The 15,260-nt window shown below is 32.4% G+C and overlaps 4 protein-coding genes across 4 annotated transcripts; 1 reads left to right on the top strand and 3 right to left on the bottom strand.

The window, feature by feature from the left end:
• Window positions 1-258: 258 nt before the first annotated feature.
• Window positions 259-1,690, bottom strand: HELRODRAFT_72557 (hypothetical protein; the record flags this gene model as incomplete). The annotated part of the gene is made up of 5 exons (XM_009012753.1): window positions 259-455; window positions 652-772; window positions 867-1,000; window positions 1,086-1,244; window positions 1,555-1,690. The coding sequence occupies 5 exons, from the start codon at window positions 1,688-1,690 to the stop codon at window positions 259-261; spliced, it is 747 nt and encodes a 248-aa protein (XP_009011001.1).
• A 6,139-nt stretch (window positions 1,691-7,829) lies between these two features.
• HELRODRAFT_72082 (hypothetical protein) lies at window positions 7,830-9,424 on the top strand (the record flags this gene model as incomplete). The annotated part of the gene is made up of 6 exons (XM_009012752.1): window positions 7,830-7,923; window positions 8,133-8,209; window positions 8,351-8,419; window positions 8,706-8,832; window positions 9,159-9,250; window positions 9,362-9,424. Coding segments are annotated over 6 exons (522 nt in total), but the record flags the coding sequence as incomplete, so codon positions are not given.
• Window positions 9,409-11,189, bottom strand: HELRODRAFT_96981 (hypothetical protein). The gene is made up of 3 exons (XM_009012751.1): window positions 10,373-11,189; window positions 10,048-10,338; window positions 9,409-10,027 (listed from the first exon to the last, which is right to left on the bottom strand). The coding sequence occupies exon 1, from the start codon at window positions 10,963-10,965 to the stop codon at window positions 10,759-10,761; it is 207 nt and encodes a 68-aa protein (XP_009010999.1). The 5' UTR covers window positions 10,966-11,189; the 3' UTR covers window positions 9,409-10,027; window positions 10,048-10,338; window positions 10,373-10,758.
• Window positions 11,190-11,397: 208 nt separating this feature from the next.
• Window positions 11,398-14,621, bottom strand: HELRODRAFT_109077 (hypothetical protein). Its single transcript, XM_009012750.1, has 10 exons — window positions 14,436-14,621; window positions 14,168-14,287; window positions 13,836-13,935; window positions 13,533-13,612; window positions 13,293-13,396; window positions 12,963-13,091; window positions 12,707-12,803; window positions 12,357-12,518; window positions 12,159-12,221; window positions 11,398-12,053 (listed from the first exon to the last, which is right to left on the bottom strand). Exons 1-10 carry the CDS (start codon window positions 14,536-14,538, stop codon window positions 11,908-11,910), a joined length of 1,104 nt encoding a protein of 367 aa, XP_009010998.1. The 5' UTR covers window positions 14,539-14,621; the 3' UTR covers window positions 11,398-11,907.
• Between the last annotated feature and the right edge of the window lie 639 nt (window positions 14,622-15,260).

Raw genomic sequence — 15,260 nt, 5'->3', positions numbered from 1 at the left:
CATGGATATATATATATATATCTACCCGGATATATATATATCTGCATGGATATATATATCTGCATGGATATATATATCTGCATGGATATATATATCTGCATGGATATACGTATATATCTACCTATATTCTCGATTTTTAATTACACGGAAGAGTATTGAGTAGATTTTTAAGAAGTAAAAACACTATTGACAGGCTTTTAAACAATGGGTATGATCTCCAGAAACTTTGAAAATGATATAAACTTCATCATCAGGGCATCACACGCTTTCGCTAATTCTGCTTAGAAACTCATCATCGTTGTCACTGTCGTTATTATTATCGTCGTTTCTATTATCGGCCGTCTGAAAAAGTTTCCTATCTCTTCTCTCTGTGTATTTAATTCGATATTCTATGCTGACGTCATCCAGCTTCTCTCCTTTGGTCATGACGTAACAGAAATAGTGAAAGTGATCGCCTGAAGAAGGATGGATTTCAATGAATGTTTTAAAAAGAGGATTTAAATTGATTTTGTTTTAGAACAAACATGACGGGCAAACAAACACGACGAACAAGACAAACGAACACGACGAACAAGGCAAACAAACACGACGAACAAACAAACGAACGAACACGACACACAAAAAATAAGATAAATTAGAGCCAAGATCTACCAATAGTTTCATAGCGGACACTCCAACCATACTGTGACAATGCGTATAAAGGCACGCGAAAATGAGGTTGTGCAAACGTTATGCTGATAAATCGTCCACCATCTCTCAACAAGGCACTTATCTGACATCGAATAAAATATTATATAATAAAATATTATTATTAATTATAATATGATAATTATTATAATAGCACAATGACCGACCGCTACACTAACTTTCCTAAGAATATGATCCATCATAGTTTCCGTGTCCTGCGAGCAGATCCAAGGGTCGACCTCCGAAGCCAGAAGAGCGTCTAGGGTACCCTTCTCTATGATGACGTCATATTTCTCAGACTGGAAGGCATCACCTTGAAAAGATTTTATTTATAAGTTTATAATGAATTTTTTATATGTAACATTAGCACTACAAAATAAATACATGCATCTATATACCCGTCATATTATTTATGTCGGCCACTATCCATTTGAGGCCCTCCATATTTTTAGTTCTTTGCTGCATAGACTCGATAACGGTTCGTGAGTAGTCCATGTTTGTGATGTCTTTGTAGCCATCCAGCCACATGTCGATAGGCAGGCTGCTGTTGCCACAACCTGGGGTACGATTATTATACGTGTGTGTGTGTGTGTGTGTGTGTGTGTGTGTGCGTATGTGTGCGTATGTAAGATGTGTGTGTGTGTGCGTGTGTAAGATGTGTAAAATGGAATGTGTGAATAAGACAGATGGATTTAGATAGAACATATAACAAAATTCAACGTGATTAAACGCTGTCATATCAAGCATTTTGTATCAACAAATCACATTCAAAAGATAGTCAAACAGATGAAACACTAATATAGAAAATAGAAAAAAAAATCAATAAACACCTAAAACACCAACCTAAAAACAGCTAAAAACACCAACCTAAGTGCAAAATTCTATGAAAATTTTTAACATTTCTTTCGAGAATTCTCTTGCAAGCCTCGTAACCAATGAACCAATCGTACTTTGACTCGTCTCTATCGTATCTTTGGTTCCAGTATTCAACTCTTGCAAACATATTTTTGACACCATTCCCAGCATTCTGACGGTTACAGCCAACTGAGTTGTTAGGACCAGGCATATTAGGATGAATTTTGTGTTGTGAATGGTTATCAAGTTAAACATGTGTTGCTGTGTTAATGTTGGATGTAGTTGGGCAGCTGTGTAAGCTTCTTGTTTCGTGGTTTTCTTTGACAATGTTGCAGAAAAAATTGATTTCTAAGTTTTTTTTTTATAAAATAATAATAGTTTATTTGTAAGAGTCTTGACTATTATTGCTAAAGTTATCAAGCGTCTTGTCAATCCTTTGATGTTAACCTGGAAGAAAAATGTTAATCTTTTAATGAGAAACGAATACCATTAGTGAACTTCTTAACAAGAAATGAAAAAAAAAACCAGAAATAACGACTCAACTCCTCTCTTTCTCTCTCTCTCCTCTCTCTCCTCTCTCTCTTTCTCCCATTCTCTAATTACTAATCACTTCAAAGTAGTGAGAAAACGTAAATACTTAATGGGTTCATTTATTATCTTAACATATAAATAAACAAACAAATAAATAAATAAATATATATATATATATTTATCTATTCACATATACATATATAACCCATATATACCCGTATTATTATATGTATATATATGTGTGTGTGTGTATGTATCGTTAAATTATACATACATTAGTAAATATATGGTGAAATAAAGCAAGATTAACATCATTAGAATATATACATACACCAAAATGAAAGTTATATAAACGTTAGTGGCTAAACATTGTCGTTATAAACATTGTATAAAGATTAAGATAAGATTAAAAGATGAAAATAAAGACGACGATACTGCTGAAATAAGCGCCAATCAAACCAGAATACATCGAGATGTGGAGTGATATATATATCCATTGACTCATTCATTCAACCTGAAATATGATACGCATTCATTTATTCATGCATGCATTCATTCATTCATTTAATTAATCATTTAGATAATTAATTCTTTAATTTATTTGTTTATTCGTTCATTCAATCTGCCGGTCAAAATTTTTTTAAGAACGAAACTGTTAACAATTATGAAATTATTAGGATAGTTATTAGGATGAGATGATTAAGAAGATGACGATGAAGATAATGATGACGATGACGAAGAAGATGCTAATGATGTTGAGGGCAGATATCGAATTAAAGATGACGACAACGACGATGATGATGATGATGATGGCGTTAAAGACTGAATAGTTGGAAGCGTGTAGATAAATGCATTAGAAGTAGTAGTAGTAGTAGTAGTAGTAGTAGTAGTAGTAGTAGTAGTAGTAGTAGCAGCAGCAGTGGTAGCAGAAGTAGCAGCAGTAACAGCAATAGTAGTAGTTGCAGGAAACAATAACGACGACGACAATGATAACAATGATGACAATGACGGTGATGGTAATGGTAGAAAAGGTTGAAGTAATGATGCCGATGTTGATGATGATGTTTGGAATGAGATAATTCTACTTAAATTATCGTTACTACCAATAAAAACATCATTTACATCGTTAGCATTATCATCCCCCTTCATATTATTACAACTATTACTACTACTACTATTACTATTACTACTACTACTATTAGTTCTACCACTCTTAGTAATATTATTATTATTATTATTATTATTATTGAAATATGGACGATGATCTTCATTTATTAGACTATCATTGGCGTTAATGAGATTGAAATGTTGTTGTCGCTGCTGTTGTTGTTGTTGCTGTAATGGCAAAAAATGTTGATTGCTACTGCTTGAAATGACATCAACAATCTTTAACGTTGCTGTTGTCGTAAGAGAAGTTTTGGTGATGTCACTGATGTCATTATTATTATCATTACTGTTATTGATATTATTATTGACATTAATATTGCTTTGAGTGTTGTTAATGTCATTGCTGATGTTTACGTTGTTGTAGATAGGAATCTGTATCAGCTGAACGTTGTTGTTGTTGATGCTATTTAAGTGCTGGTAAGATGGTTGTAGCATTTGTTGATCAGTCAATATCAGCTGCGGCCGCTCATATGAAGTTTGCTGAAGCTGTTGCTGAAGCTGTTGTTGAAGCTGTTGCGGCAGCTGCTGTTGTCCTAGCTGCTGTTGTTGTAGTTGCTGCTGATGCAGCTGAAGTTGTTGCTGAAAGTGTTGTTGTTGTGATACGTGGAGTTGATGATTTACATAGAAGGAGCCATCAACATTGTTGTCTGTGTTGGTTATTAGGAAGGCATTGGCGGGCAATGCAGATGGCAACATAGCATTACCACCATTAAACTTATCACTATCGTCATTGTTGTTTACAGAACTACAAGATTTATTATTATTATTATTATTATTATTCTTATTATTCTTGATGTTGTTGTTTCCACCAGGCTTAAAGTTGTTGCTGGCATCATTAACGCCGGTAGCATCAACTTGAACGCCATCTTTGGACTTAACTTTATTATTGCTAACATCAATGCTGCTATTATTGATAATACAGTTAGTAGTGTTGCTGTTGTTGTTGTTGTTGTTGCTGTAGTTGGCCTTGACCTTACAGCTGGCAATGTGCCTTTTCAGATGATGTTTCCAAAAGAAAAACTTGTTGCACCCGCCACACTCAAACTTTTTGACCTTCGAATGCTTGCTATCGATGTGGGTTGTTAAGTTTGTCAGGTCGAAGAAACCTCTGCTACATACGTGACACTTGTACTTAAACTTTCCTGTGTGTGCGTGTGCGCGCGCGTGTGTGTATGTATGTGTGTATGTATGTGCGTGTATGCCTATATTTCTAAATGGTATCACACCAACCTGCATGTTGTTTCTTGTGTTTAATATAGCCTGAGCTGTCAAATTGAATAATTTAATAGAGAGGTAATGGGATGGAGCAACAGGAATGTGTGCATGCATATTTACAATGTATGTATTAAACATGACTATGTGTGTACTATGTATGCACTGCGTATGTACTGGGTATTATGTATGTACTATGTATACATGTGTACATATATAATATGTATGTATAACATTGTTAATAGTATACAGAATGAAGCATACAATACATACAATTGAAAAATACTGAAAATTCTGACGGATATAAAAAAACTAACTGGGAGAAGAGCAACTTGCCACAGACTTCACACGTTTTGTGTGGCGTCAGCTTCAACTTGAAGCAGGTCAGCACGTGTTCAGTGTACTTTTCATAATCCGCACACAACTTTCCACAGAGGCAGGTCAAGTTCAAGTTAGGCTGCTCAGTTAGGTCGACTAGTGAGTGTGTGTGGTGCTGAAGTGTGCAGTCCATCGTTAGGTAGATGGGTCCAGTCGTCAGGTCCAGGGGTTGAGACTTCAAGTTCAGCGGTTCAGAGGTCACGATGGCTGGTTGTAGGGGAAGGGGGGTGTGGAGGGTTTGGTTAGTTAGTTAGGGTGGGTTTTGTAGAGTTTGGAAAGATTTATTTAAATAATTTCAAAATAGATGTATTCATTGGTAGAAAAGACACATTTTAATCGAGTTAATCTTATCAATTGATTGATTGACTGATTGATAGACTGATTGATTGACTGATTGATTGGTTGACTGATTGATTGATTACTCCCAACTTGTTTTGAGTTCCTGGCATCCACAGTTGTGCTCCTCTGAAGTGTTGCTGATCACACCACAGCCGTTGCAGATGAATTTCTATAAAAAAAAATTCACATTTAACAAGGTTCTACGATGAGACTATCCAATTGTATGCATGCACTCATACAAACAGTCATAAATACACACACAAACACACTCACCCACACGTACGCACACACACTCACCCACACAATGATACTAAAACAGGTATGACAACCATACATCAACTCTCCTAGTAAGACCCAGAGAGAGATCTTGAGGGCCTGCCAAGTTGAGAGGGCCCATGCCATCATAGCCCTCACACAGGTCGCCACCAGACATCCCACTATCTTCCATGGGGTAGGTGTTCCAGTAACTCATGGCATCAACCAAGTTCAAATTGAAATCTTTCGTCTTTTTGGATCAAATTTAGTTTAAGGATTTTGAAAAAATATGTCTGTGTGTGTGCACTTGTGTGTGTGTGTGTGTGTTGGAGTGTGGAAACGATGTGTGTTTGTGTACGTGTTTGTGTGTGAGTTTGAGTGTGAAAAATGATTGAAATAATCAACTGGATTGGTATAGTTGGGAAATTTTAGTTAATAATTATACAATTTTTGTTAATTTTATTAAAAAATAAAAAAAAAATTATTACTAATGATTTGTCAATGAGATTTTGTGAGTTGCAGTTTAAAAGTAGTGAACCACCATTAGTATCATTAAAATGTGGATTGTTTGTGTTTGTATTGCTGTTGTGTTGTCTCTGAGACTCTTTGTTCAAAAGCTGCTCTAACTCATCATCATGGTGGAAGAATGTGTTGTTGGTGAATGTGTTGTTGTTGTTATTACCGTCACTGAATGTGTTGTTGTTGCCACTGAATGTGTTGTTGTTGCTGGTGAAAGTATTGTTAGTGTTATTTAGGGTTGCTTCAAACTCTGCTCTCTCTATTTCTCTAGAAATTTCAGCAATAGCCAGGCTGTGATATTCATTTGCACCTTGGTTTTCAAAGTTAGAAAAAATAAATTAGAATGATAAATGAAAGAACATGTTCTTAACAAAAAAAAACAAATTATTACCTAAAATATTTTTATCTTTCTCACCATCAGCCATCCGTTTGGCGGCCACTAAATTTTTATGGATATCATCATCTTTATTATTGACAACCTCATCATAATTAAATGATGTTTTGCCTCCACTCTTAGCGAGAAAAGGATTGACGAAAGAATAATCTAAATTATTGATGATGTTCATGTCGTCTGAGGAAACACCACCACCCATGTTTACATCATTCAGCGTCCCCAGATGAGGCAAGCCATTATCTGCAGTACCTTCACTAACAACACCATCACCATCCACGTGGGCGATCGACAGATTTGGACAGAATACAGCCTCCTTCATATTAATTAGGACAATGTGTTTGTCAATAGTAATCGCTAACAGACCCTCGACTATAATGTTCAGCTTCATTTGGCCCACCCACAACTTGCATGCGTGGAGTAGGTTGCCGATAACTTGGCCCTTTAAACGATCGTAGTCACAGGAATCGGACATCTCTTCAATTCAAATGGAAAAAATGACAATTAAAAAAAGAAAACATTCACTAATTTTTCCGTCGTACATATAGCAAAAACTTTTTTCTTCATTCTGTTATTCCGACTTGTTTGTTTACATTGTGTGTAAAGTTTAAAAGTAAAATTAGATCTTAACGTGTCAATCAACCATTTCATATAATTAGAATCTATTGAATTTTTAACAGTACTTACTAGTTCGTCTATTTCAAACCGTAATATTTATTCCATTAAATTTTGAATATTTGATTTACGTTTTAATTAAAGATTACTGTAGAATAAATAAAGGTACATTAATCAGTGGTGTTAGTTAGTGGTATCTTATTTACGTTTAAAACTGAAAGGGGGCTGCCATAGCCTAATTTGTAGAACACGGAAGTCCTCGTTCCGGCATTTTCTGTCATATACACTTTTTTTCAAGTTTGACTGCTCAATCTTCTAAAAAGATTATTCAATGGCTGTCAGCGTTAGTATTAATTAATCACTCATTTTTTTTAAAATTCAGTTTTTCTTTATTATTTTATTAGTTTTGGTATTTTTTCTGATTTTATCTTTTTTAAAGTTTGATTATTATTTTTTAAATTAATTTTTAATTCTATTTTATTTAATCATTTAATTAATATTAATAAAAAATTATATTTGCTCAAAAATTACTTCCTGTCCTATTATTAATTATAGCATAACATTAGTAGTTAGTTAGTTAGTCTTAGTAACTAAATTATGTTATATTCCTGTCCTGTGTCCTATGTTATAACATAACATTAGTTTTATTTTAGTAACTAAATTATGTTATATTTTTAACTTATAAAAATCTGAATTAAATATAAAAAACTAAATTTTAGTTTTTGTGTTTAATTAAGATTTTTATAAGTTAAAAATCTATTATTATTACTTTGACTTTGCAGTCTCTTCTGATCTCTGGATTTGGCCTCGCTTCGTTTAATTAATATTCATATTTTATTTATATATTGTTATTAAAAAAGTTTCAAAAATTTCTTTAAAGTATCACTCACAGTTCGTGAATGCACCACAAGTTGTAGGCAATATGGCATTACTCCCTTTGAAGACCCAATTCAAGGGACCTGCCCCAAAGGAATGTTAGTGTTTACATTTTTTTCTACAATTTTTAGTTATTTGTTAAATAAATAAATAAATAAAAATATTAACAAGTTCAGTTTCATCTCTATTTTGAATTCATAATTTTACATTTGGTTTTATATTTTTTGATATTTTTCCAAATTTGTATTTAAAGTTGAAAAATTGTTTTTAATTCAATGAAATTTTTTAATATCTCCATATACTAAAGCTGGTGACTTGGACATAATTGAAGAAGCCTTGTCCTTTTTCAAAGCAAATGTCTTTTTCAGAAATTATGAAATTAAGGTTGATTTTTTTAAACTTTAATTAATTAATTAAATAAACTATTTTCACAAGTTTTCATTATTTTTTGCTTTTTCTTGTATAAAGCTGTCTAACAGCTCTAAAATTTATTATTTAATAATTAAATTAATTAATTTAAAACAGAGTGAGGCAGACAGAACATTGATCTACTTGACATTATACATCTCTGAATGCTTAAAGAAGTTACAGAAGGTAATAATTTTCAAAATAATTTCAATTATTTATTTTTAGAAACTTTTAATACGTTTGGTAATTTTTATGAATCAGTATAGCTTATAATGCAGTGACAACCTACTAATGTATCATGATATCGTACTATGTACTATGATGTATCATGATATCGGATATATCATGATACATCGTAGTACCGTCAGTTGCTGAATCATTATAAACATTACGTGATCACATCTGTAAAACATTTTCCAGGTGACTAAAATTTAAAAACCTAACTTGAAAAATATATTTTCAACCTAACTAGTGTAAATCGAAGAATGAAGGATTAAAAGAGATGCAGTCCCTGGCCATTTCCAGATTCTACCTGCCCGGTGAGGCACAGTTCCCACTTAATGCAATGTATGCCAAGCCTGCCAACAAAAACGAAGAAGGTTGTTTAGTTAATAAAAATTTAATTAATTAAAGATTTAATTAGTTGTTTGAAGTTTACTCACAATGTATCTAATTGAAATTTAATCAACTAATATATCTTTATGATGGAATTGAATTAGTCTAACTAGTTTTTAATTCAACCTTCATTAAACATTCCATAAGTAAGTTGTATTTTAATAAACTTGTGTTGTAAATCTTACCTAATTACTGACCCTAATTATCACACACACACACATATATATATATATATACATATATAAATGTATAAATATATATTACAGAATTACAATTATATTTATAATTTATTATAGTTAATATGTTACAGATAATATGAGAGCCTACATACAGCAGTTAAGACAGGAGATGGGTCTGAGATTGTGTGACAGAGTCTTTGATGAAACTGACAAACCAAGCAAGGTAAATAATTAAATTAATTAATAAACAAATAAATAAATTTATAATATATCTTATTATAAATTATTGAATTTTACTTAATTTAGAAATTATCTTAATCTATATAATTAATAGTGGTGGATGTGTTTTGTTAAGAGAAGATTCATGGACAAGAGTCTTTCTGGACCAGGCCAATAAATGAAAATTTATAAATAAACAAATTAATTTATTATAATAATAATTATTAATAACAAATTTATAAATAAATAATATATAATTTATAATAATAAATATGGACATTGCTAAAAATGTTTTAATAGAATGCTTCACATCAATCAATTTTTCTTTGCCTCCTAATTATTACATTCACAAATTCAATTTTTTAAATAAATAAGATTAGAATATAATCTATTATATTAAAATATTATAGTTAGTATCATAAAGGATTAGGATATAATCTATTACATTAAAATATTATTGATAGTATCATGTAATTAATGCTGTAGTTGCTATGTGTTTCTATTACTGTTGATGATATTTTCTGAAATGGCTTAGCATTACTCATTTATGATTTATTGAAAAGTGAGGAGCTATAGTAACATTGACATTGCTGATGAACAATTTTATTGTTATATTATGTAACAGATAATAAAGATAAGCGTCAAATTTTTGTTCCATTTTTAAGTTTTAAGTAATATTCACACAATTAGAAAAAAATCATTATTGTCAATGCTGTTTCACGAAAATTTAAAGTACAAAAAAAGGATTTCCTAACAATTGTGTATGTATGCACACACACACGCGCGCACGCACACACACACATATATATATATTGATATAACGACAACCGCAGCTACATTCAAACCTGAGAGGATCTAACTAAAATCTTAAAAATGATAAGAATATTGCTAGACCACCCTGAAAGCTAACAAACAATCAATTAAATAATTAATTAGTTAATTAACCAATTATGAAAAGTGAATAACAACTTAATAACTAATGAGAAGAAAAACAATAACTGGAGTGAGAAATGATGAAATTGAAATAATTTTAGATAGTGTTTAAGATTGGCTTATGGCACAAGAGAGCACAATACAGTTATTTCATAGTTGCACCTTTGTTCCAGCTGCAAATGAAAAATTATTGGATATTATATCTTGGAGTTAACAAATATTCACACAATTACAAAATAATTATTTCAGCTGTTATCTAACTAAAATTAAAAGCACAAAAAGATTTTCTTAATAGTTTAGTGAACATAAATTGAAACAATTATAAAACTGACACTACTCAAACTGGCAAATTAGTTAGAATCTACTGTACCACAACAAACAACTACCATTCTTAACTAAATAACTGTTGCAGGCCACACAGCACTTCATTTCATATATAATATAATAATGATTTTAAATTTAAACCATATTAAATCATTCTTCGAAAAATAATTTTTTACCAAGTTTATTTTTATTTTTTATTAAAAATTTCGTTGTTGCAGTTTATGATAAATTTGTACAAATTCCTTTCTCTCTTCTTTAGTCGTCGTCATCATCATTTTCCGGTACAAAAATATCATGTTCTTCAAGAAGGTGAGCTCCAGTTCTGCTCATAATGCCCCCAACATAAATGGATGGAAGGACCACCAAGAGCACTTTTAACACTCCAAATTTAACCCTAGTCGGCTTTTCCAAAACACTGCCTGATTCCGTGCAGACGATGGATCGTTGTGACGGTTTCACCATGGAGGCCAGAGCAGACAACTTGCTCCCTGTCAACGTCAAAATATTGTTTTAAAGTTGAAAATTTGAACACAGCAAACGAAAGTTAAAAACTGAAAAAAAAAGCAAGCCGTCTGAAACGAAACGGTCGCTAGATGAAGACCTTTACAATGATGTATACCTGGGTATACAAAACTTTTTAAAAAGTTCGCCATCTTGATCTCTACGGGTCGTAGAAATTTATCCTCACAAAAAATTGAAACTTACGAGTAGATAATCAGTGCGAAAACACTGAGCAATTTTTACAAATTATGGAAGGCCGATTCTGTTTTTAAAATATTACCTTTGAATAATTGAACGTATAAATCACATTAAATATATTTTTGCTCAATTTTACTCAAATTTTTATCGAATAATTTTCTTTTTATTCATAAATATTTTAAAGAAAGTACATAATTTTTTTTTCAGATAAACATTTATTGAAAGTTTTGAAGCAACACATACAATACTGCTTTTAAAAATGAAAACCAAAAATTATTATACTAATTTTTCGTACAAAATGAAAAATAAATTCAAACCTTTGTCAAGTTTCTGGCCATACCATAAATCTAACAAAAATTTATTCAGAATAATGCATAGTTGTACGATTTTATAAGGCTTATCTTAAAATGAAATAATTCTAAATAATGGGAAAAAATATTTAAGAATGTATAAGAAAAATAACAATATAAAAAGAATATAATATAGAAAAATAGTCATGAACCATTGACAAATAATACGTTATTCATTCATCCCAAGCAAATCAGTGTCATAATGTTACGCGCAATGTTATGGCCTGTAAGTAAGTTATTTGAAGAATTTATTAAGACTACAATAAAAATGACATCGACAATAGAAACAACAACAACAGATAATAATACAAACATAAGATAAAAAATGTCCTATACTCTTGACAAAATCATCGCATTACGTAGGTAGAGATGTGGCTTCATTGTACAATTTGACGGTCTCCATCTTGCGCCACTTGTCTGGCACGATGAGGAAATATCTATCCATTGCTTCTAGAAACCTCTGTCGGTAGATGTCAGGAGAGACGACTGTTGGCATTTTACCTGCAAATAATTCAGTTAACCTATAACATTTAATTATTATTACAATATAATTACATTTAATTATTGTTATATTATGATTAAATTTAATTATAAGCAACTGCTTACTTCCGTATGAGTTTTTAAAGATCATCTCAACTTTTTTATCCCATGTAAACGTCCTCATGTAATCTGTGCAAAATGTAGAAGATAATGTTGAAGAATCATAAAACTCGCCAGAAATCAATCAAACAAACAAATAATAATAATAATAATAATAATAATAATAATAATAACAATAATAATAACAATAACAATAATACCAACCAATAATTCCGACGACCAGTCTTTCATTCTCCTCATCTAGGCCAACGAGAAGTGAGTAATCCATGATCAAATTGTTAGCTAAAAATTCAGTATCTTTGGCTATGGCGGTCATGGCGACAAGTTTGCAGTGGGGGTGCGTATAAAGCGGGTTATCCATCATCGCTAAATTAAAAAAAAAACGATAATAATAATAATAGTAACAACACATCATTCTTTCTCTCTCTCCTCTCTCTCTCTCTCCTCTCTCTCTCTCTATCTTTCCGTCTCGTCTCTTTCTCTCACTACGCTAACAATTAGGAGAAAATGAATAATAACAATAATAATTTTAATAATAAATTAAAATGATAAACCTCTGATGAGGTTTTCATCGAGCAGCACTACATCCTCAGGGCAGTTGTCAGACTGGTTGATGAGACGGTTTCTCACGGAACCTTTCAAGTCGTATATCTGAGTGGGAAGTATGATGACGACGGTGATGATGACAATAACAAAAAACAACAACAACCACAACAACAACAACAACAACAACAATAATAACCACAACAACAACTACAACAACAACAATGGCAAACAACAACAAAAACTACAACAAAGAACACAAATAACCTGCTTAATGTTGTGGGCGTAAAAAAGGTTTTCCATAACAAGCAAGTCTTGCTTTAGGGATGTACCCGTTTTGGCATTTTGCAGTCCGACCTTATAAACGCCGACGACACGAGCCAACAAGCTGGCTTCCTAATTTATTATTAAAATTATTATAATTTTGTTTATTTATTATTATGTAATAATAATTAGTATTAATTGTTTTACTCTATAAACTTTGATGGTTGTTTTGATGTTGATAACGATATAACGATGTTGATAATTATATATAAATATTTATTATTTTATAATAATAATAATTATTATTATTAAAAAAAGGGTCACGTGACTGACGTGTTTTTCGTGAGAGGAAATGACGTAATTGAAGTAGTGATGTGCGAATTCATTGAAGGATTGAACTTCCTTTAGAGACATCTGCTTCAGTATAAATCTATTATCTGTTGTAATAATAATTATTATTCATACTTAGAATTAATAATATTTATAATAATAGAAATTATTATTATTCATAATTATTATTAACAATTTTAGCAAAATTTCGAAGAAAAGACAACTAGATGTCTGGACACGAACCCCTGGTCTTGCAGAAACTCGATCCAGATTTGCCGCCTCTCGCTAGCCAGGAGACACAACGGGACATCGAGTGAATGAAACTGTGTGGTGTTGGTTTGCTTGATTGTTTGTTCGTTCGTTTGTTCGCTTGTTTGTTGGTAATGTTTGTAATAGGTGAACGAACGAATAAACAATAGCTAGTGTTAACAAAGAAACGAAAGTTTGAATAGATGAATGAATGGATGAATATAAGAACGAACTAACGAACGAACAAACAAACGAACGAAACAATGAATGAACGAACGAACGAACGAATTAACTAACAAATCTGCACCCTCGGCAGGCATAACACATCTTCTCAACTCCTCAAACTTCTGGGCATACAGGACCTTGCAGTAGAACTTGCAGTTACTGTCAGAAAACTCTGAAATGTCAACATTTACAATGATTCTGGCGACGAGTTAATTGAGATGCGTGTGGTGCGTACATTCGCATGTGTTTGCTGTGTGTGTGTCTTCGTTGTTCATACCTCTAATTAACAGTGGATGAATGATAGTGTTAATGTCATTTGTATAGCGCTCTAACATTAAAAAATAGTCATAAATTTCAATTTCCTTAGAAACGAAGCCGCACTGACAACAGTCAACTAAACTAACGTAATTCGATATGCTCGTTCGTTGGAGACTTAGTGACACTGGACCCCTCTTGTTTGCAGGCAGCTGTCGTTAGTGAAGATAGCGACGACGTTGAAGATGGTGACGGAATTTTAGAATCAGCTTGGGTAAAAGTTTGGTGAAAATTATTAGTAGTAATAATAAATGAAAGTTAATTTAAGTTAATGAAAGTAAAATTATTAGTAATAAAGTAACTAAGTCAGCAATTGAAATTAAAAGGTCAGAAGAGGTCAAGAAAAAAGATAATCACATTTCTCATCATCCGTATCATTTTGGTGCGCTACATAATGCACCCTGTCAATTATTCCACATGTCCCTCCCACCCACGACGATGACGATGTCAATGACGTCATCAGTCCTTTGTCACGTGACTTCAGAAAAGAGAGAATGGCTCCACCGCCTTGCTTCTTATTGTCGTCAGAGTCGGAAAGTTTCAGGCTCTTCTTAAGGCTGGGAAGTTTCCAGAATCAATCAATCAATCAATCAATCAATCAATCAACCAACCAACCAATCAATCAATCAATCAATCAATCAATCAATCAACCAACCAACCAACCAACCAACCAACCAACCAACCAACCAACCAACCAACCAACCAACCAACCAACCAACCAACCAATCAATCAATCAATCAATCAATCAATCAATCAATCAATCAATCAATCAATCAATCAATCAATCAATCAATCAATCAATCAATCATTCGTTCATCCATTCATTCATTCAATTAACCAAAAATAAAACATCTAACTGATCATTTAGTGGAGGGTTTTTTATATCTCTCATCTGCTTACGATACTCTTTTGAACTGTTGACGGTGAAGACGATAAAGGTGATCGGAAAAAATCAACCAAACATCCAACAATACACACACACACACACACACACACACACACACTCACACACACACACACACACACCTGAGGGCGTATGCAATGATAGAAGAGGGCTCCTTATCATAGACAACAACTTGAACGCGCTCGCATTCAGGCAGCGTGTGATGTTCCTCCGCCGGTCTGAGATGGACGGACGGATACACGAATGAATGAATGAATGAATGAATTAATTAATTAAT

The sequence above is a fragment of the Helobdella robusta genome (genome assembly GCF_000326865.2).
Source record: "Helobdella robusta unplaced genomic scaffold HELROscaffold_11, whole genome shotgun sequence".
NCBI lineage: Eukaryota > Metazoa > Annelida > Clitellata > Rhynchobdellida > Glossiphoniidae > Helobdella > Helobdella robusta.
Note: the sequence above shows the minus strand (reverse complement) of the source record. Positions and strands in the feature narration are given on the sequence as shown.

Bases quoted from the DNA above. Each gene is read 5' to 3' on its own strand.
- HELRODRAFT_96981 (XM_009012751.1), bottom strand. From the start codon at position 10,965: ATGGTGAAACCGTCACAACGATCCATCGTCTGCACGGAATCAGGCAGT.
- HELRODRAFT_109077 (XM_009012750.1), bottom strand. From the start codon at position 14,538: ATGACGTCATTGACATCGTCATCGTCGTGGGTGGGAGGGACATGTGGA. The intron at 13,613-13,835 runs GTTAGTTAATTC...AACACCACACAG, and splicing joins CCTGCCGAGGGTGCAGATTT to TTTCATTCACTCGATGTCCC. The intron at 12,519-12,706 runs GTTTATCATTTT...TTTTTAATTTAG, and splicing joins CGATGAAAACCTCATCAGAG to CGATGATGGATAACCCGCTT.